The 22767-nt window shown below is 37.8% G+C and overlaps 1 protein-coding gene across 1 annotated transcript; it reads right to left on the reverse strand.

Moving 5' to 3' along the window:
• Positions 1-863: 863 nt before the first annotated feature.
• Positions 864-13308, reverse strand: LOC104222353 (histone-lysine N-methyltransferase ATX4-like). Its single transcript, XM_009773578.2, has 23 exons — positions 11833-13308; positions 11674-11729; positions 11385-11598; positions 11036-11161; positions 10876-10944; positions 10691-10759; positions 10503-10594; positions 10331-10426; positions 9697-9832; positions 8799-8904; positions 7834-7933; positions 7390-7514; positions 7126-7271; positions 5835-5939; positions 5311-5375; positions 4862-5069; positions 4196-4282; positions 4012-4068; positions 3839-3928; positions 3375-3461; positions 3190-3264; positions 2073-2173; positions 864-1962 (listed from the first exon to the last, which is right to left on the reverse strand). The coding sequence occupies exons 1-23, from the start codon at positions 12706-12708 to the stop codon at positions 1872-1874; spliced, it is 3177 nt and encodes a 1058-aa protein (XP_009771880.2). The 5' UTR covers positions 12709-13308; the 3' UTR covers positions 864-1871.
• Positions 13309-22767: the final 9459 nt, after the last annotated feature.

A 22767-nucleotide genomic window follows, 5' to 3' on the forward strand; every position in this document is an offset into this window, starting at 1 on the left:
ATCAATCAAATTAAAAACATTGAGGACTTAAACCAAAGAAATAGGGTGTAAGAGAAAATAAGACAGTTTTCTAGGGAACATAGAGTGTTATAGCATGTTTGCCCAAGCTACTGGGAAGCAAAAAGTATCTTTTTTATTAAAAAAAGTACTTTTTGAAAAATTTAAAATATTTGATCAAAATAAAAAAAATACTTTTGAGCAGCAACAAAAGCAATTTTTCTACTTTTGGGGAGAAACTATAAATTCTATCTTCTTCCAAAGAGCAAAAGCAAAAACAGAAAGTTAATTTATTCAAGTCAAAAATATCCTTACTTTAAATTTATAGTTTTCAAATTATCCTTCACTAATTTAACAAATCTATTTTCTTTTTCTCTTTTATCATACATTTCTTCTTTGTTTTATTCTATCATATTTTTATTCTCTTTCTCCTATTTATCTTTGGAATATTTTTTCTATCATATTTTTAGAAAATGGATAACTAATGAGTTTAACTTTTATAATGATTAAATCTTTAAATTATATTTTAATTTAATAAATATTTAAATTCATTTATATTTTTTAAATAATAGTAATTGCAAATTAAACTTTTACGGTCTTTTTTGTAATTTAGTATTCAAAAAGTACTTTTTGGAATGATTGACCAAACATAATCTACTTGCAAAAAGCACAACTCAATGAATTGGCCAAGCACAAACTGTTACTTTGCAAAATTATTTTTTCAAAAAGCACTTTTGACCGAAATTACTTATTTTTAGCAGCTTGGCCAAACGGGATCTTAATTTCCCAACCGAAGTAAGTGTTGATCTTGACATTATGGATGGACTGGAATAGGCTTAGCAAAACAAGAAGGACGAATTTGTTCATTTGCAGATAGACGAAGGGCTGAAATTGCAATTTCCCTTGTCAATCATCACATTAATTTCAAAATAAATAGTGTCAAATTATGTACAGCATCATAACTAGCAAGATTAACGAAATCGCTGGTAAAAGAAGGAAAAAGTCTGCTATAATAGTCTGATCTCTCGTTACCAACCAAAAAAAATCATTTTAATCAAAATCTGTTTGTCTGATTCTAGAGAAATGGTTGACGTGTCCAAAATCTCGACGTCACAAAATACAAACAGGAGAAACCAGTTCGGAAGGAGAAGGTTGGGATAGCTAGCCGACAGGCAGTCAAGTGCAGAGTCCTTTCATCTCCAAGTGACAGCTTCAGATTTGCTAGTCCTCATCCACAAATCAGTCGACTGATGACTTGAAACGTCCATTGGGGACGAACAAGGAAATGATAATTCTTTCACAAAGTTCAGATTAATTCATGCCCATGACGGTTTCCCAAAATACGCTCTACGCTTGAATTTGAACCTTGATACCCATATTTTGCTTCCGTTTCATTGACCACTAATCGCGGGGGGGGGGGGGGGGGGGGGCGAGGGAGGAAGAGTTTCAATAGGGGTTCAGAGTTTTTTATGGAGGAGTTTAAGTCAGGGGAGGGGATGAAGATTGAAAACAGTAGAGTAAGGAGAAAATAAAAGAGGAATTGCTTGCATCTTTTTTTTTTTTTTTCTTTTTTGTTGATCTCCCAAAAAAAATAGAGAGAAGTGAAGTTTACATTTCTGTAGCGGCAGAATAGAAGAAAAAAATCTGCCTTCTCTGAATCTATACATAATAACTCAGACCCAACTTTCGTCAAGTAATAGCTATATTATTGACCCAAACCATCTACGGAAAGAAGCCCAGCCCCCTACTAGGAAGGAAGAAACGTAAGACTAAAAATTACATATTCCTCTAGAATCACTAAAATTAGCAAGCTGTGAGAGGGTGTAATGGTTAGATCTCCTTGTGGAGGAAAAAAATTTGTGGTAAGTGTAAACCTAATTCATGAACTTTCGGCAGTTTGGAGCTTTACACAGGCAAGGAACTTTGAATTCTTCACATTCGTCTGGATCAAACAAGTAGTCATACCTGTCATTATTGCATCCGAATAAAATAAATCACGGGCAGACTTGCTAATATTCAGGCATTAGGGTGTGTGAGTGCACGCGTGCGTGTATGAGATAGAGAGAGAGAGATACGTTAATTCATCACCAGCAGACACATTTGTCTTTGCGATAAGCACAACCCGACTCTCATCAGCTCCTACACTCATGATCCTTGCATAACAGTTTGGCATGCACTGTGAAAATAACAAAGCAAAAGCACGGAAAGAGTCAAGTACGAGGAACCATCGATAAAGGTAACCTGAGAATGAAATATTGCATCTATTGACTTGCTAAATTTGCAGACTACAGATAAATTATATATAGAAGGAATATGATTTCAATGGGGCACATAATTCCTAGCATTACCAGGTGTAAGGAGACTTTGCCATGATAGGATGTACAAAAATATTTGGAGTATATTGAAACATATTTAGCAATCAAAATGTACACTGAAGCATATTTTATTTGGTTCAAGATAAGGCTCCAGTCAGATAAATTTTCTCTGATATTAGATTAGGTTCAGATTACAAACAAGTTTAGACATCCTAATATAATCTTGTGCGGTATGATTGGTATTCAGTTCTTTTGCCCTGTTAAAATCATCAATGACATTAATTTCATTAAAGCAGTAACTCCATAATGCAGTCGCTATTCCCATTTGTTATTAGCCGAGCAAAACTATTATCAACTAAAAATCACTAGGTGATGGGAAGAGCTACCCAGTACATGTGATGGAACTGCGATTACTCTTCTTTATCATTTGCACTCATTTGGTGATTCCTCGGTGAAGTATGAGCTTCACATGCATATATACTTGCAATGTATAAATAGGTGGGTTGGCCTGGATTTAATAACCGTTTGTACCAGCTGTATGGGCTGACATTTTACAAGCAGAATTCCTTTTTCTTTTATTTTTTTCCTTTCAGATTAGCGAAATTTGAAATTCCACGTTTCTCTTTATCCAGCACCACTTTAGTCAGCTCCAAAACCAATGTAATGGGATTGAAACTGATCTCATTCAGTTTTAGTGCACTAGTCTTTGCTTTTTCATTTGCTGGTTTTGATAACAAGCAGCAGCACAAAGTTAATATTATATGAAAAAGAATAGATAAAAAGGAAACTATGATGACTTTCTCAAGAAAAAGAAAAGGATTGATAAGATCTAAGAGAAGAGAAGCATCAAAAACAATGAAAGAGAAGTGATACTTACTGAATGGTTAATTAAACGTGCAATGTTCCCCTTATCAGTGGCGTCCACCACAACTTCTTCACTAATCTTAAATAACTGCATAAGATAATTCAATGACATTAATTGGTGCTTGTGACCACACACGGGTTGGAGAGAGGGAGAGAGAAGAGAGAGAAAGCACAAAGAAAGGAGTGAAAAGAACCTACATAGCAATCTTTTCCCTCAACACGATACCGTGCCTCCCTCAAATCTGCAACACTGCGTCTGATCTGCTCACCACGATACTCAAGAACCTGAAACAAGTAAATGCATGCTCTACTAAGTAACTTCTAGATTTGATGCTGACGTAATCAGAAATAGGAGCACTTCGGTTAGTAAGTGATTTTTGAGATGAAAGATGATCATGTAGCATACTCGAGCAAGGAGGAACTAGTTCTCATTGGAAATGTTCACAGGTTACGACATACTCGAGCAAGGAGGAACTAGTTCTCATTGGAAATGTTCACAGGTTACGACACAAAAATCATTGACTATCGAGAAGAGCTCCTAAACATGAAATGTAGGACTCCATTTCCAAGCGATTACTCGGACTGCCATTTCTTTCTTTTCATAATATGATCAATGAATTGACTATGGGTAACCAGTAAGAACTAAAAAAGATTAAACATACCATCTCTCCTTCTGGTATCTTTCTACGAGCAAAAAGACCCCATCTATGTATCCCAGATCTACCAAAGCAAACACGGTCATTTTCTGTTCTCTGCAATTGCAAAATAATGAAGACGCTGAGAAGATGAGCTGAAATGCTGTTAACTTGATGAGCAGCAGTGTTAAAAAGAATGCCTGTAAATCACGAAGCCGCTCCCTAAAGGTAGAAAACGTTTTGGATCCCTTGACTTCCTGTTAAAAGGAAGAACAGAATAATATTAAAAAAATCACCATAGAAGCTAAGAGAGAAACTTGTGACAGGAGAACATTAATTTACACAGGAAGGAGGGAAGGATATGGGAGGGAGGAAGAAATTTACTTTAATAATGTTCAAACTTCGTATTGAACTTGAAGAATGGTGACAAGGTCCCCTCACGTGGTGGGCAATGGCAGATTCTCCTGCTCCCTGACAAGCAAAAAATAAGGAGATTCATAACTGGCAACCATTTAGGATGACTAAACAACAGACACCAGCTAGTTAAAAATTTGTGATGAGAAGGCAAATGAGTGAATGTCAACTAAAAAACTTAAACCACAAACATGACATACCAATCAATACCAGGTAGCATAACTAGAAAATTTAAGGTAGTTAAAAAGCACGACTAAAAGCAATAATGGTTATTGGACTTATAAATAGAACAAACCACGGATAGATATTAGGTATCAACTAATAAGCAAATTGTAGATAGATATCAGAACAAAGTTTAGTTCTTATATCTTTAATGTCTTCTCGTGCACAGAGATGCTAATAATGACATTCACACATCAAGAGTTTCATGGTTCAAAAAACCAAAAGGGAGCAATGCTTTCAGTTGCCTAGTGTCATAAGGACGCTATTTAGGGAAAATGCGGACAAGTTTATGGGGCTGCTTATGACTTTGGCCTTAAATAAAACATAGTAAGTTCTTTCATTTCCTTCCTGTGTATATTAATAAACTTGGCTTAATCAATCATAACATTGTGTATTAGTAACATGGTGTAATACCTTATCACGCAATCGATTATAAACGCGACACCTTGCTGCAGAGAATGGCTCGATCTCTTCTATCTCTGCTGCTGGAGCTTCCTGGAGTTGCAGTCTACTTGTTGAAATTAGACGTGAACCTGTGTGCTTACTGTTTTGAAGAAGGCTTCTAGCAGAGAATACCCCTTTGGGAGTTTGAATAATGAGAACGGTATCCGGATTGGGAGCCCTGTAAAATTGTGAAGCCATTAGAAGCATTTATTAATAAAGATACAGTTGGCATTTTTTCAGGTGATTGGCAACACAAGTTAGACCTAAAGCGCCCATTAAATGTCACTACTTGAATAATCAAGTATCCAATATTCTGACTGAAAAGTAGTTCTCATAGATGACTAACTTCCTCTTTCTTCCCTTTCTCAGCCTCCTTTCTTAATTTTGACTGCAAAATAAAAATAAAAATGGAGCAGTACCTGTGGTAGGCACAATATGAAACCATTCTTGTGACCTGTTTTCCATTTTTCTCCAAGCAGTGCAGCTGCAGTTTGAAAAGTATTAACATCCAGGATCAAATGACAAAGTATAAGGATAGGGGCAAATATAGCTGAACTGTTGAATGCGTTGACTAAACAACATAAAATGAAATAGTCATCATGTCAGATTTACAAATCAGATGTAACAGTACCCAAAATGTGCTGGCAGTTAAGGAATTAGAATAACTGATTGAAAATGGATAATCAAAACGCCAAAATGAAGGATGTACCGATGGAAAATAAAAATGGAAATGATCTGCATGTGCACATGCTTGTTAGTCAAATGATGAATAAACAGTTACCATAACACATGTTATAAATATTTTATACACTAACTGGACAACTCTGTTTCCTTTATGTGGGCACTAAAAGGAATGATAGGCTCTGAAACAGGAGGAAGTTACATACTCTGGAAAGTACCTATTAAATTCAATGACAATAACAGATTAGATAAGTAATCTCACCTCCATGCGATACCCTGCTCTTGATGCGCACATAGCATGGTAATAAGTCGAGCACTTGCAACATTGTGTGCAGGAACCATGAATTTGTTTGCAGATCACACATATCTGAAATTTACCAAGTTAACGCTCACTTCAGATTCAACAGGAGAGTTCTTGATATAACAAGGTGTTTTTCCATTTTGATTTGAGATTCAGATCTAAAGAAAGCCTATATTAACTTATATTAATTGGAACAACAACGCCAAGTTGATAACATGTTACATTATAGATGACAATTGGGTGATCAAGACAAAGTAAAGTCTTCTAATGTACATTTGTTAATATATATCAACCAAATAATTTGATTAGGAGCTGTTTCAACTCTTATGATACGATCCGGAGAGTCAGTGTTGGTATGATAGCTTTAGAGGAGCTCTTTCCACTCTTTTTTTTTTTCTTTTGATTTGCACCGGGTGTCCGAGTCTCTAAGAGCCCCGACTAATCCCGGGGATGCACAGGCCCTCGGCAAGGAGTTTCCCGCAAGTGCACCACGGTAATTCAGGTTTTACCCAGTCCGATGGCCCTCAGAAATTGTTTGCACCCAGTGGGTTTCGAACTTGAGACCTTGAAAGGGAGCAAACCCCAAGGCTCAGGTCAATTGCCACCAGGCCAACCCCTGAGGGTCTCTTTCCACTCTTATAAGATATCGATTACAATGTTTGCCTCTAGTAGCAATTGGCTCCCCCTTAACAAGGAAAGCTGAGCTATTCAAATTGTCAAGTTGCCATGTCCATTATGAGGTCTGAATTAGTAAAACAGAAACATTTAAAATATAATATTATGTCCTTTAACTTCGTGAAGTAAACCAGCACCTAAATCATCAGTATGGATAATGTCAGATTTAGCTGGATGAGAAACAAATATTGCTACCGAAGCTTTTCATTATATTCTGTTACCGGAAACAAAAATGAATACAAAAGAAAGATGTAGGGTTATGAACTTCATCTTAAATTTCACTTAAAACCCATTTCAGACTTGAAAAATTAGGTGAGAAAAAATCAATACGACATCTTCAAATAATTTTGCTTCCTTCGCCTATCCAGAATAAAAATCTTCTACTGCAAATGAGATATGTTACATAATATTATATCTTTTTATAAGAAGGTAAAAGGCTATGTTGCATACTATTATGCCATAACACAGTATTTTCTCCATCACTCAAGCCACTTTCCTTCTGGAGATAACACTAAAGTGAGATCACTGGATTTGCTCCACAAAGTGGAATAACATTTGCCCAAAACAAAAAGCTTACCTTCACAAAAGAATTTGAAGGGATTCTCAAAATTCCAACAGCAGGCTCCATTTTCTCATCACTAGCAAAACAAACTTCAGGTTGGAACCAAGCACAAGTAACATGAACCCACAATGGCTTAATATCTGTGGGCTTCAAAGCACCTCCTAAATTAAGCAACAATATAAGGTTAGTAATTGCAGGCGAAAGGAAATAGGTTTGAAAACAGTTTGGCCAGATTCCAGCAGCACTACAATAAATAAAAAATAGTAATTAGTGTAATGCCTTTCACAGGACAAAGACAGCATTCCCGTTCAATTTCAGGAGTCTCGCAAGATCTGCAGACCCACGAAGTGAAATCCCGAACATTTCTTGCTCCATAGCATTCTTGATGAACAGCTATTTGACACCTGATGAAAAATAGAATTTCAGTACATTTGTTTTCTTTAAGGAAAAATTTGGAATATCATCTTAAGATTAAACAACCTTTGCAAAAAAATAAACAAGAAACCCAGAAATTACTTGAGAAACCCACCAAAACATATACTCCTAAAAAAAACCTAGCGCACACATATCCTATTTCAAATCAAAATCTTTTCCAATGAGAAGTAACCAGAAGTTGGTATTCAAATCAAATACTAACAACGAAAGTCTCCAAAATTGAACACATATGAATAGTTTCCACTAATCTCCTACCAGGCAGATTAGCCTTTTGAAGTTTGGTCATACCTAATGCATATAATAATTTTGTTGTAGTCCCAATCTTCAACCCATCGACATACTGCACACCTTTCTGTGGTCCACTTTGCATAAATAGGTTCATACTTTTCTGTATCATTGAAGAAAAGAATTGACAACTGATTAGTGCTTTTTTATTAAAGCAGCAGATGTGGTTATGGGCCATGGGACATAGCCAAAGTGTAGTAAAATACAGGTATGGATGCAGAGGTCAGGAGCATCTAAAGCATAAATATTTGGATTCAGATCCAGACAGAAATATGAATACGGATATAAGGGGGATTCAAATATTTAGGCTTGTCTAAATTGTTATTTTTTTGAAGAAAAAAAAAAGTGTACTAGGTAGTGTCTAAATATTTAGCACAATTCAGTATTGTTACTTAATTGGAACAAATAGTGGCTGCCAGAGTTATGCAACACAAAGATGCAGAGGGACACAAGTGACAACCAACATGCAATAAGACACGCAGGGATGATTATTTCAAAAATTAAAAGTAACATTTATATCTTCTGATCCCCAGTTCAAGTTCATGCACGACCTAAATCCATTTGAGGAGCATGGACATTAATATGGACATCTATTATTTGATGTTATTATCATATTAAAAGTTTGTAGAGTTATAGAGTCTTCTTCTTTCTATAGATGATCGATCCACCTCTCCCCTTCTATATGTAAATTTAAATTCATCTTTAAAAAATAAAAAATTCTTCTCCAACAATATGATTAGGACCATATAAAAAATGTGGAAAGGAAAAAAAGGAATTTGCTGAGACATGATTGAGGACAATATAAGTGATAATAATGAAAAAAGGATTAGAACATGGTTTTGTTGACAAGTATCCTGCTTCTAACACATATCTTCTATAATGCTGGCACAATGCCATTTTAAAAGTACATATGTTGCATAGATGTGGAATGCCTCTCCCAAAACAAGTAAATAAAGCAAAGCATGTACCTCGGAGAAAACTTAGCAGCTTTTGTCTCCGTACTTTTAAAGGAGGACGTTTAACCGATTTGGTAGAAACAACATTCTGTGCATGATACTCTGCCATTTCTAGCATCTGTGGAGCAAAACAAGATGTTACCTGCCTTACTTCATTTGTGAATCAAAAGACCGTAGCTTACAGAATGCAACTGAGTTGTAAATTCAGATAAAATATACTCAGAATGAACCAATGCCATGTAAATTATCAGAGCACTGTTGCCCTTATCAACCAAAACAAAAAAGAGAGAGAGAGAGAGAGAGAGAGAGAGAGCACATTCCAATAAATCTTCATAACTGACAGGTTATGAAAGAACACAGTTTTTTCCCATGAAAAGCAAAGGAATGATATCCGCTAACGCATGAATCAATTTCAGAGCAATTCCCAAATGTCAATAGTTAAAATACTCTTAACAATACTATTTATCAAAACACATTTTTAAAGTTCAAATTCTAGACGATAAAAGCTATTACATCAAACATATGACGAACCTCAATAATACATCTTATATTTTTTACTGCCAGTAATATTGAAGAAAATCAAACCTCCTCTTCATACACAGTGAGATCGTGTCATGTGCCCACGATGACATTCGATGTAATTATTCCTAGAAAATAAATGCAGCCACCACAGACTGAAACAATGGCACACATAAAAAGGAAGCAATGGGGCATGTCAATTGCTCTTAAACTTACGGGTGAACTAATTTGCAAAGCTGTTACATCAAAATCTTACCAACATAATTCTATTGATAAATTACAATTGTATGATAGTTCCTTATCAAAAAACTACTATTGCATGATAGTATCCAATAAAAATGTCTAGTCCATGTCAAATCATAAGCAGAATAAGAAACTGAAGAATACAAACCCATTGTTCGAGAGGTAGCAAAGAACCCTTCACCCTGACACTGGTCTTCCAGTTTTTTATTTTAGAACCTGTGTGCCTCTCCCATTCACTAAGTGCCTGTTTTTCTGCTCCGCAATATCCACACTTGCAAACAACTCTGGAACAAAAAGAAGGAGAATATGATTGCAAAATATATGAGCCAAGTCATTGGTAAGAAAATCCCTGATCTCTTAATGCTGGAACTTGTCTTGAAGAGAACAAAGGTCCACCCAGAAAAATCACATGTAAACAATTTGATAGATCAAATTTCCTAACTGCTACTTGCATTCATGTTCACTGTTTTGCATTCCACAAAGGTTAGGTAGAATTTTTTAAATAAGACAAATGTTAGATAGAATAATCAGTTAATTCCAAAAGTTACCATCTAAGTGTTCAAACCTCCACTTAATTATAAAATCCGAGATTTATAAAGGAAACACTAACAAACACAGAGTAAGATTCAGAAGTATGAGAGCTGCTACAGGGAAAAAACAGGTATTAAACTCTTTATACCAGACAGACAACTTAAAGGAAGTGATGCACAGCATCAGACAGAGCCAATCGCTGGTGAGTGAGAAAGAACCAATGGACATAACGAAGGCCCATGTACACTTACAGGTGAAGCCTTGGGAAATAAATGCCTTCCACTCCTGAGCAGATAACAGAAACCTTGTCTGGCAATGCTACTGTCTGACAATCATTGTTGTTGTTTCTGAACCAGGAAACAGTAAATAGTTAGTTCAAACCACAAGCTTTCAACTTAAACACAACTGATTGATGAGACTAACTTGGCCTTAGAATTCATTTTTTCTGAGTCAGACAATTCAAAGTTAAATCTTGCTCTGCATTCTGGACAATAGTAATCAGAGGTACTCAGCTCCTGAAAAAATATGGACAGCAGATTATGTTATTGCAAAGTAGAAAATAAAACATGGATATCAAAAGGGAAGAAAAAGTTTCAGCAAGATTGAGATACCTTGAAATTTTCTCTTGAGATTTTGTCACACTCAGCATGCACCCACACTTTGCAACCATCACAGCGTACCTAAACCAGCAAAGAAACTATTGTTGTTTCTATGAAGAAATATCACCATAAGTAATTTCATGGAAAGAAATAGGAGGTGGTTACGAACAACCAGCAGATGATAACAGGATTCTCACCCAAGTTCCACTATCTGAGGGATTACGGATCTTCTTGCATATGCCACAATAATGTTTTATCTTCTTTAGCTGGAGTATAAGACATAAATATTACTATCATGACATCAACATCTAGATCATCAAAGAAAGATAGAAAGATAATTTGGAAGCTATAACAGACCCTAGCACAAGCAGTACACAGACGATTGCTCCTGAGAGTTGAGTCATTCCATTTCCTGGATGGCTTAGAAGAAAGACTCGATCCACAAGCGTCGCAGGAGTCAAGTTCTTTCTTCTTCAATAATTCCTGCACAAAGATTCTAAACATGATAAACTTACAGGAAGTACCCTATACTCTGAGACATTTGTTTCTTTCTTTTGATTTTAGGGGCTGCACGTAAGGGGAAGTACTGCAGTGAAATTTTAGCAGAATCATTCCACCCAGATCAGGATAGGAATGCTAACAAGAGGACCTCGATGGTAGTATGTTAGAAAATCAGGAAAAAAGCCTGAGTGGCTCTGAAACATGCCTGGCTTGGAGAGTTACACTCTTGGTCCTGATTTGAGTCAGAGACCTCAAATGCTCCTCGGGGAAGAGACTGGAAATAATCTATATTGCCAGCCACTGCATTTATTTCAACCATCAACATCTCAATAAAGCCATTTTCAGCTAGAAATGCCTCTTCTATGGCAGAGCGAAGATCACTGGGCGTGCTGTCGTTCAAGTTAGTCTGCCCCTGAAACCTAAACAAAGCAAAGGTTCACCACACCCTGACATTACTAAGAAATTATATCAGCATTAACAGAGCTGCCACAGACCTGTCTACATATTCCAGAAACGGAAATAGCATCCCACGTCTAATCCATGCATAATCCTGCTCATAAAAACATATCATCTTAGTAGATACACCAATACCTCATACTTCGGCACTTTCGCATAGTGGGAGTCTGCATAACGCACAAAAGATAAAGTCTTACCCTTTGCGTGCCATTTCCAGAGTAACCAAAGAACATGACACAGACAGCGCCAGTAACTCGGAAATTTAGAACTTGCTGGGGAACTTGTGTTTCTGAATCAAGGACAACTGCGGGCCAAGCAGGACAATGTCTTCCAGATATTGCCCAAACTATGTCACCCGAATTAAAATCCTTACCACCAAACTTATTAGCTCTCTTCCCTCCCTCCACCTTCACCGTTCCATTAATGCCGCTTAAATCTATAGCTTCATCGAAATGTGCGTCGTCTGCATCTCCCAGTCGCTCATGTAATGATGTGAGTGTACTGCGAGAACTAGAATACTTCCTAGTAATATCCAAACGCTTTGAACCATAATTACACCCAATTTCACGTTTGGCATTTTTAAAGCTAAGCTTTTCTCTTGCATCCGGATTAAATTCAGGGTCCGAAGTTGATTCTTTAACACTAGTAGTAGTTTTGCTCTTCTCTTTCTTCCAATTATCAAGAACCGAGTCATTGAATCTAGAAGGAAGTACCTGTACACGCCCCCGTGAAGTCCTCACTAGTGGCGGCCGTGAAGCCTCCTGTACTGGATTGCTCCTCCTCTGTTTTGGCAACTCAGCCACACCGGGGGCGATGCGGGAAACCTCCGTGCACCACGACACAGCTGCTCCGCCGTTACCTCCGGCGGCGGCTAAAATTCTTTGAATACCGTATCCATTGAACGGAATTATACCAGCAACGGCTACATCGCGGAGCAGATGCAAAGGGTAATATCCACCACTGCTACTACTCTTGCGCTTTTTCCGATTACCGGAAAACTCGTCGTCGGAGTCACTCACTCGGCACCGCTTCAAACTCGGCATTACCGTTTTCAAGCTCTTCTTTATAATCATTACTGCCCCAAACCCAAAGTCCAAATTCAGCCGTCAATTCTATCCAAAAATTAAAAAGACCTCAAATTCCTCAATCCGAAACCCTAATTTTGACTGAAGAGACCCAGCAAATTGTTTAGAGAATACAAGAAGAATCAGCCGAAGTAACAGAGAGCGCGAGAAAATTGAAGTAGAATCCAATTACAACAGCGAAAAATAGGGAGAAGAAGATAATATGAGAACTGAAATTGAGAAGAAGATCTGATTAGCTGAAAGAATAGAGATCTCTGTTCCACCAAGTTTCCACAAAACTGTAGATGAGAGAGAGAGAGAGAGAGAGAGGAAACGATTTTATATTAAAATGTGTGTGAAAAATGTGAGAAATTGACGGGGGAAATTAAATTAGGAACATTTTCATTTTGGTGAAATTATACATATAGGTTGTATGAATGTATAGATAGACTGCAAGTTAGAGAGGAAAAGGAATAAGGATGACTGACAAAGGGGGTGGGTGTGAGGAGTTGGCGTTAAGAGTAAAGCAAAGTAATATAGTAATGCTATAGAGAGAGAGAGAGAGAGAGAGAGAGAGAATTGCCAACTTGACTCAGACGTGCTTGGAGTTAAAGATTTGCATTTTGGTTCGAGAAACATGGCTAAACTGAAGTTGGTTTTAACGTAAGACATGGCGTTTTTATTATTTTGGGTGTTGCAGAGGTTGGTGTTTTTGTCACAGCAGTGCTCTCCAAGAAACTTGGAAGCAAAAAGTGACAATGGATAATTCATGTCTTGTCAATTTTGTTTTATTGTTTTTGTTTGGTTTTTATTTTATTTTTTCTCTGAATAGGATCAGTATTTAAAATGCTTGAATTTGATTCTCGTAAAAAAAGAAAAAGGGATGCTTCAATTTGATGATTTTCATTTGGATTGTTGCGTAAATCGTGTTTGATTTTTCACTAGATAATGGAAGCGTAATTGAAGAAGCTTTTATTTCTTCCTTGACCATAAAGAAGCAACGGAAGCAGAGATTGAACATTTGATTAATCTTTTAATTCCTTTTGAGTAATCATCCCGTCCAAATATTTAAATTGGTGTTGGATAAATTTTACCGGTCTAAATGTAATGATCGAATTCCTAGTCTGAAAGTGCAAGTTGGAATAATAAATTTTGTTAATGGATTTAGTTGATGAATCAAAGGCGTGGATTGTAAACACATAAATAGCCATGGACTCGTAAAAATTATTTACTTGCCTCTTAGTTGCAGGGATTTTTTTGTGTGTGTTCTTGGTTGGGCTTAAGGTGTAGGTGTATATAGCCTTTTATAGAAGAAAGAGTTTACTTTTCAAATCGAATTGGGTATTGAAGAAGTGAAAATATTTTTAGTAGAGACGAGTCTTCTGTAGGCTGTCAGTCACTCTCCTCTCTCTCTCTTACAGCCACCAAATCCATTGCCAAATTCTGGTTTTGAAGGTTAATTTCATGGTACTTCTCTTCTCTATCCACATGATACTAGTTGGATCATACTAGTTGCTGTTTTCTGGTTCGCGACGGCTGAAGCTTGTTACTTCGGTAATGTATTTTCTTTGTTACTTCGGTAAGCTCCTCTCCCCCTCCTGCTGAAACCCTAGATCTGGTTCACTATCGAAGCCTGAAAAACCCGGTAAGCTCCAATTCATTATCTTGGTTTTGTTCTAAATCGAATTTTAGCATCTGGGTTTTGCTTAAAATCGAATTTTGTACGACTGAGTTGGTGGGTGCGGCTACTCTGTTTCGCTTTTGGTCGCCGCTTTTCTCCTAATCATCTCTCTGCCCGCTTTCTGATAGATCTAAAGCTAATCCAATTTTGGGCTCATTTGAGGTCCTTGTAGTCTTAGTGATAAAAGAAAGTAAAATTAGTGACAATACTAGGTAAAGTTTACGTATTTACAGTCAATGAAACTTTTGTAAAAGAGTAAATCATCCTTCATCATTATTAATCTAAACAGGAGTTAACAGGATTATATGATAAAACACCATATGAATAGCTGGAAGTAGAAAGAATAGCAGAAAAGAACCTTTTCTATTCCTTACATTGCTTTAGGAAAGAGGTTGTACCCCTACCACTAGAAATTCATTTAAATTAGACAAAGATAGATTTTAGCTTAAGAATTTCTGGAATTTGGCGGATTGAATCGTTGTCCATTGCTATCGAGTTGCACTCGTTTGGTCACCGGTTTGTTGCTGTTATGTTGTCGGATCTCCTCGCCTATTTCAGAAGCTTGCTTGTTGTTTTTCTTCAGTTAATTTCGGCTGCTAGTTACTTTCGGTGCTACACCAGTGGTAGCGGTGATAGCCCTTTTTGGTCTTTGGGTCGTGGTATTTTCTGTGTTTTCAGGGAAAATCTCAAAGTTGTTGGAGACAAGTTGGGCGCACGAGCACTAGCAAAGGAGAGCAACCTGGACGAGCGTCAGCAAAGGGCGGTGGGAAGCGATGCGTGAGCTTGCAAGTATATCGAGGGCTGCAAATCAACACAGGTTTGGTTCTCGGGAATTGGTACCTCCCGTTCTACTGTTTTACTTTTGGTGTTAGCTAAATTGATGTTACTTTAGTTCACAATAGTTAAATCATTCAATAGGTGTACAAGTAGTCACTTGTTTCCTTTTAGTTTGATTCATTGTCAGTTGTGCACTAGCGAGTCTTTTGTAGATCTGTCGTAGGTGTAGTGGTGGCAGTCTGGATGATAGATTAAAGGCATGTCCTCAGGTGGGGCAGAGTGTGGGGCAAAGAGTGGGCCCGGGGTCAGGGGTGGATCGGGAGGCAGAGGAGGTAGAGGGGGCAAGGGAGCCTATAGGTTGAGAATCGGGTCATGGAACATAGGTTCGCTAACGAGTAAGTCTATAGAGTTGGCGAAGATCCTTCAGAAGACGAAGATTAATATAGCGTGTGTCCAGGAGACTAGGTGGGTCGGATCGAGGGCGAGAAACGCGGATGGGTATAAGTTGTGGTACTCTGGAGTCGTGAGGGGTAAGAATGGAGTGGGTATCCTAGTAGATAGTCATCTTAGGGAGTCGGTGGTAGAGGTCAGGCGTGTGAATGATAGACTAATGACTATTAAATTGGTGGTGGGTGAGTGTACTTTAAACGTCGTTAGCGCGTACGCACCGCAAGTAGGTTGTGATGAGGAGATTAAAAGGCATTTTTGGGAAGGGTTGGATGACATTGTTCGTAGTATTCCGCCTTCCGAGAGGTTATTCATAGGAGGGGATTTCAATGGTCATATTGGGTCGTCTGCATGAGGTTATACTGAGGTGCATGGCGGCTTTAGTTTCGGGGAACGGAACGGAGGGGGCACCTCACTGCTGGATTTTGCCAAGGCATTCGATCTAGTGATTGCAAACTCGAGTTTTCCGAAGCGAGAGGAGCATTTGGTTACTTACCAAAGTTCGGTGGCGAAGACTCAAATTGACTATCTCCTCCTCAGGAGATGCGACAGAAGGTTGTGCGAGGATTGCAAAGTTATCCCAGGTGAGACCCTTGCAACGCAACATAGGCTCTTGGTGATGGACGTTAGTATTATGATAAGAAGGAAACAGAGGTCAGTACGAGGCCGCCCGAGGATTAGGTGGGGCGCCTTGACTAAGGTTAAAGCCCAGGAGTTGGAAGGAAGGTTGTCGGCAATGGGAGCTTGGAGAAGTAGTGGGGACGCAAACACTATATGGTCGACGACGGCGGACTATATAAGGAAGGCGGCGAGAGAGGTGTTAGGGGTATCTTCAGGCCGCACCGGTGGCCACAAAGGAGACTGGTGGTGGAATGCAGTTGTACAAGGTAAAGTGGAAGCGAAGAAGGTGGCTTACCTGCGGTTAGTGGGGAGCACTGGAGAGGAGGAGAAGAGAGCGAACATTGCGAGATATAAGGTAGCTAGGAAGGAGGCAAAGATGGCAGTGACGGAGGCAAAGACGGCAGCTTTTGCTCGTTTGTATGAGGAACTAGGGAACAAAGGCGGGGAGAAGAAGTTACTCCGACTCGCTAAGGTGAGAGAGAGGACGGCTCGGGATTTGGACCAAGTGAGGTGCATAAAAGATGAGGACGGCAAAGTTTTGTTGGGGGATGACCAGATTAAGAGGAGATGGCAGACCTACTTTCATAAACTTCTAAATGAGGAAGGGGATCAGGATATTGTACTAGGTGAATTGAGGAATGCCGACAGCCTCCATGAACTAAGTGATTGTCGGGACATTGAGGTCGATGAGGTCATGGAGGCAATGCGTAAGATGAGAAGGGGCAGAGCTACCAGACCAGATGAAATTCCGGTGGAGCTTTGGAGGTGTGTGGGTAGAGCAGGCTTGGAATGACTTACTAAGTTGCTTAATGTTATATCCAAGACTAATAGGATGCCCGAAGAGTGGAGGTGGAGTACAATGGTCCCGTTGTATAAGAACAAAGGCGATATCCAGATCTGTAACAACTATAGGGGTATTAAATTACTAAGTCATACCATGAAAGTCTGGGAGAGAGTGGTAGAAATGAGAGTGCGAAGGACGGTGTCTATTTCAGACAACCAGTTCGGGTTCATGCCGGGGCGATCTACCACAGAAGCTATCCACCTTATTAGGAGGATGGTGGAACAATACAGGGATAAGAAGAAGGATCTCCACATGGTGTTTATCGATCTAGAGAAAGCGTACGACAGGGTTCTTAGGGAGGTCTTATGGAGATTCTTAGAGGCTAAAGGGGTCCCGGTTGCCTACATTAGGGCGATTAAGGACATGTATGATTGAGCTAAGACTCGGGTTAGGACAGCAGGAGGTGATTCCGATTATTTTCCGGTTATTACGGGGTTGCACCAAGGGTCTGCGTTCAGCCCTTTCCTATTTTCCCTAGTGATGGATGCTATAACGAATCATATTTAAGGGGAGGTGCCATGGTGCATGCTATTTGTTGATGACATAGTCCTAATCGACGAGGCACGACGCGGCGTCAGCGGGAGGTTAGAGGTTTGGAGACATACCCTTGAGTCCAAAGGTTTCAGGTTGAGCAGGACGAAGACGGAATACCTTGAGTGCAAATTTGGGGCAGAGCCGATGGAAGCGGGAGTGGAAGTGAGGCTTGATTCTCAAGTCATCCCTAAGAGGGGTAGTTTCAAGTACCTGGGGTCGTTTATTCAGGGGTCCGGGGAGATCGACGAGGATGTCACACACCGTATAGGGGTGGGGTGGATGAAATGGAGGTTAGCGACGGGAGTCCTGTGTGACAAGAAAGTGCCACTGTTACTGAAAGGTAAATTTTATAGGGCAGTGGTTAGGCCTGCTATGTTGTATGGGACCGAGTGTTGGCCGGTGAAGATCTCACACATCCAGAGGATGAAAGTTGCAGAGATGAGGATGTTGAGGTGGATGTGCGGGCATACAAGGAAGGATAAGATTAGAAATGAAGATATTCGAGAGAAGGTGGGTGTGGCCCCCATGGAGGACAAGATGCGGGAAGCAAGACTCAGATGGTTCGGGCACATTCAGAGGAGGAACACTGATGCACCGGTGAGAAGGTGTGAACGACTGGCGGTGGTGGGTACGAGGAGAGGTAGAGGGAGACCTAAGAAGTATTGGGGAGAGGTGATCAGGCAGGATATGGCGCGACTTAGGGTTACTGAGGACATGGCCCTAAACAGGGAATTGTGGAGATCGAGCATTAAGGTTGTAGGTTAGGGGAAATTGTGATGTCTTTTTTACAGCGCACTAGAGTGAGACTAGCAAGTTAGGAATTAGTCTTAGGATGTTATTGATCAACTACTGATGATGGGCTTTATCTGTTGTGTATTAATACCTTACATCTTTCTCGTATTTCCTATATCTCTTATATTGCTGTTACTTTGTTATTTTATGGTATTTATGTTATGTTATGGATTTTATGGTATTTTATGTTGTTTTATTATGAGTCTATTGATAGTACTAATATAGTGTTTTTGCATCTTTGAGCCGAGGGTCTCCTGGAAACAGCCTCTCTGCCCCTCGGGGTAGAGGTAAGGTCTGCGTACATATTACCCTCCCCATATCCCACTTATGGGATTACACTGGGTTGTTGTTGTTGTTGTTGTTGTGGAGAGAGGGAAGAAGTTGCAAATGAGATATTGTGGAACTTCGAGCTAGGAAAGAACCCCACATATCCCACTAGGACAAAGCAAAAAATGCGTCTCTTTATTTTCAGCTTTTGTTTTCATCTTCTTAGCCTTGGTTTTACTATGTTGCCGGCAAACGGCGCTCTGGCTCTGTTGGTGTTTAGGGAGACTATAGTTTAGGGCATGTGAGAAATGATCGTGACTTTAAATAATATAAGAGACAGTTAAATAGATAGCCATCATTTAGTGTAGATTTTTAAGTTATAAATAGGCTTAGACCAATTTGGAGAGGGGGGTCATGGTATTTTTGTGGTTGGGGTGTTATCTTGTCCCTTTGGTGTTCTAAGGGGGATAAGTATTTTCTGAACGTATGATTATTTCCAGATATAATATCGAGGCATAGGGGGGTGGTTTTGTCACTTCCCTCTTATCTGTCGAGAGATGGGTGATTAAATCTGGTAGTTCGTTTTCCTAACTTTTTTTTAATAATAGAAAAAGAAATTCTTGGTCATCTTTCCTATTGATTACTCTATTGTAAATTCTTTTTTTGTTTCTTTTTATTTCTCGACGTGGTTGTTAATACTGTTATTTTGTGGATCTAGATCTGGCTAGATTTCAGTTACATACGACGGAAGCTTGGAAATCTTGAGCTTTCAGAGGTTTTTCTGGTACAAATTCTTGAATGACATTAGTAATAAGGAGAAAGAGAAAGGTCCTTTTTTTGTCTTTTACTTTTCTGTGGTCTGTAGAGAGGAGGGGTGAACTGAACGTAGTATTTTAGCAATAAGTGAAAATGCTGCAAGTAGGACTTTTTTATTTTAATTTAATCTTTTGGTGGGCGGTGGAAGATAGAAGGGAAAAATTAGGTAGTTTGGGAAAAAATCACAACTTGGGGAGATGAAACTGGTTTTGTTGTTGGAGAAGAATTAGGAAATGGGGGTAAAAGAGAGAAATTCTAGGTACATACTATTACTTTACACTTGTCTTCTCAAATTCACCAAAGAACTATGGTTTATCCCAGTTATCTGATGCTCGAGGAATTTTAGTTGTTAAGCTATATTTATCTTTTGAAGATACCGATTAAGTAGAGGTTGTAACTTGCAGAATGTTGGAAGCTGAATCCCAGTTTACTACTATCTCAAAATGATTTAATTGGTTTTGAGTCTAAAAGCTTCGAGAAGGTAACAAAAATTGAAAGAGCATGTCGAGGTTTTGGTCGTTTCCTAAGCCGTAAGTGATGATGCACCTACCCAATAAGATGAGCAATTTGGTGGTTGACCAAAACAGAACATATAAAGCTGAAGGTCTTTTCCCTCTCACTTGTGTAGAAAAATGAAGGCAGAAAGTAAATTGCCATGAGAGATCCTTGCACACCCACATCCTCGAAAATAAAGAGGAATATGAACTAGATTTGTAGCCTCTTTGGCCAAGCTTTTTTTTTGGGCCAAATGTGCTTTTTTTGCCAAAAGTACTTTTGGCCAAAAATTAAAGTGTTTGGTCAAGGTTTTGGAAGGAAAAAAATGCTTTTGAGGACAAGCACAAAAAAGTACTAGTTTCTCTCCAAAAATACTTTTCTGAGAAGCATTTTTCAAAAGCTTGGCCAAATACTAATTACTGCTCAAAAGTGCTTTTCAAATTAATTAGCCAAACAAAAACTGCTTCTCACCAAAAGCACTTTTTTTAAAAGTACTTTTGAGAAAAACACTTCTCAAAATAAGCTGATTTTAGAAGCTTGGCCAAACAGGCTATTAGTTGATTCGGCTTCTGCTTCTTGCGAGAAGCTAAAATTTGTATCTTCTTCCTAAAAGCAGAAAAATTGTTTCTCCTATGTTTTGGTCAAATAAATACAGTCAGATATCTCTATAACAATATTTATATATAACAATCATTCACTATAAAAGCCAAGTTTTTTTTAAAGTAATTTGTATGTACTCTATAACAACACTTCGCTATCAGGGGCGGATGCACCCTAGTTCAAGCGGTGTCATCCGACACCGCTTCGACGGAAAACTTTAGTTATTGCACATATAAACATTGTGCAAAAGGTATACATATAAATCATATGACACTGCTGAACAAAAGATAGTGTCTCGTATGATGGTCAAGCGCCTCCTTGCAACGTTGAGGTCTGCTGTTCGAATACTTTATATGTGTTTCTTTTCCATTTTTTCCTTTTAAGCCTCCTTTCTTTAAAAAATAGAATCGTGTCCTCTTCCGTGACACCATAAGTGATAAAGAAATACTATTTAACTTCTAAAAAGTAATTATTTTAGAATAAGATATAAAATAATTTTAAATTGTAACTATGAAAAAGTTCTCATCCTCTATAACTTCTAATTTCTAAGGGACAGAGTTTGATGGTGTTGCTCTTCTCTATTTCTTATCTCCCATATTTATTGTAATAATTTGGACATCACTTTAAATTTTGACACCGCTTACAAAAAGTCATGCGTACACCCCTGTTCGCTATAGAAATCAAAAGATATCATAACAAACAAAACTGATATAAAGAGGTTTGTTTGTACATTTTTTTGGCAAAAAAGCACTCTTAGATTCCCAGAAACATGGTTCTTTTGGACTCAAAGTACACAAATAGGTGGTAAAAAAAAAGTTACATTTTTGTATATAGCGCCACAATACGTGGTGTTATATATTAATAGTAACGACACCGTTAATATATAGCGTCAGGTATTGTGGCGCTATACTGTAAAATCTGACACGCCCAGGTATAGCGCCACAATCATTAATGTATAGCGTCAGGTATTGTGGCGCTATACATACATTTTTTAAACCCTCCGTCTTCTTCATCGATTCATCCTCCATTATTTTAACATTCCCCTCTCTTCTTGGTCTCCCACCCCATACCCGCTTCTGCCCTCATTTAAAAAAAAAAATTGGGTCCCCCCGACACATAAAACTTGAAGAACGTAGGTCCCACATTCGAGTAGAGCTTCGTGTTATTGTTGATTCACACATCCGGAGTCAAAATTTCAATCTTTTGGCTTTCCGAATATTCTAAATCGAGGTATTTCGATTTATTTCAAGTTGAAACATTTATAATAATGCATATTATTTGATTTGTATGTGTTCTATTTCGGTTTGTGTTTTTTTTCCGAAACTAGCATGTTAAATTTATCCGGATTTAATATTAGTGTTTTCTAAAAAAAATATAAATTTGTAAAATAAATTTGTCTGTTAATATCCTGATTTATATGTATGTGTGTGTTTTCATACCATTTTGTATTTTATTTGCAATTAAATTTATTTGTTGTTTAAGGTTAGTTTAGATTATTTTTTAGCGTAATAAAATCTAGACCTTTTTAGCGTAGTAAAACGTAGACCCTTTTAGCGTAGTAAAATTTAGAACCTTGTAGCGTAGTAAAGTGTAGTATTTTAGCTTAGAATTCCTTTTGTTTAAGTATCTTATATTGGTTGTTGAAAATACAAACTTTGTACAATTAAATTAATAATTGTATAAAACCCCATATATATATAATTTGTACAATTAAGTTATTAAAAAATATGAATTTAAATTATAATAAAAACACATAATTATTAATGATAGTTTGGTGTCACTGGTCCTCAAAATATCGAGCCCTGAACCCATATATATATATATATAATTTGTACAATTAAGTTATTAAAAAATATGAATTTAAATTATAATAAAAACACATAATTATTAATGATAGTTTGGTGTCACTAGTCCTCAAAATATCATGCTCTGAACCCATATATATATAATTTTTATAATTAAGTTATTAAAAAATATGAATTTAAATTATAATAAAAACACATAATTATTAATGATAGTTTGGTGTCACTGGTCCTCAAAATATCGAGCCATGAACCCATATATATATATATATATATATATAATTTGTACAATTAAGTTATTAAAAAATATGAATTTAAATTATAATAAAAACACATATTTATTTAATGATAGTTTGGTGTCACTGGTCCTCAAAATAGCGAGCCCTGAACCC

This window comes from Nicotiana sylvestris, chromosome 3 (genome assembly GCF_000393655.2).
Source record: "Nicotiana sylvestris chromosome 3, ASM39365v2, whole genome shotgun sequence".
NCBI classification, from domain to species: Eukaryota; Viridiplantae; Streptophyta; class Magnoliopsida; order Solanales; family Solanaceae; genus Nicotiana; species Nicotiana sylvestris.

Coding starts and splice junctions, on each gene's coding strand:
- LOC104222353 (XM_009773578.2), bottom strand. CDS start 12,708: ATGATTATAAAGAAGAGCTTGAAAACGGTAATGCCGAGTTTGAAGCGG. Junction 7,515..7,833: donor AAAATTATTATATGCATTAG/GTATGACCAAAC, acceptor ATTTTTCATCAG/GTGTCAAATAGCTGTTCATC. Junction 3,462..3,838: donor AGATACCAGAAGGAGAGATG/GTATGTTTAATC, acceptor TACTTGTTTCAG/GTTCTTGAGTATCGTGGTGA.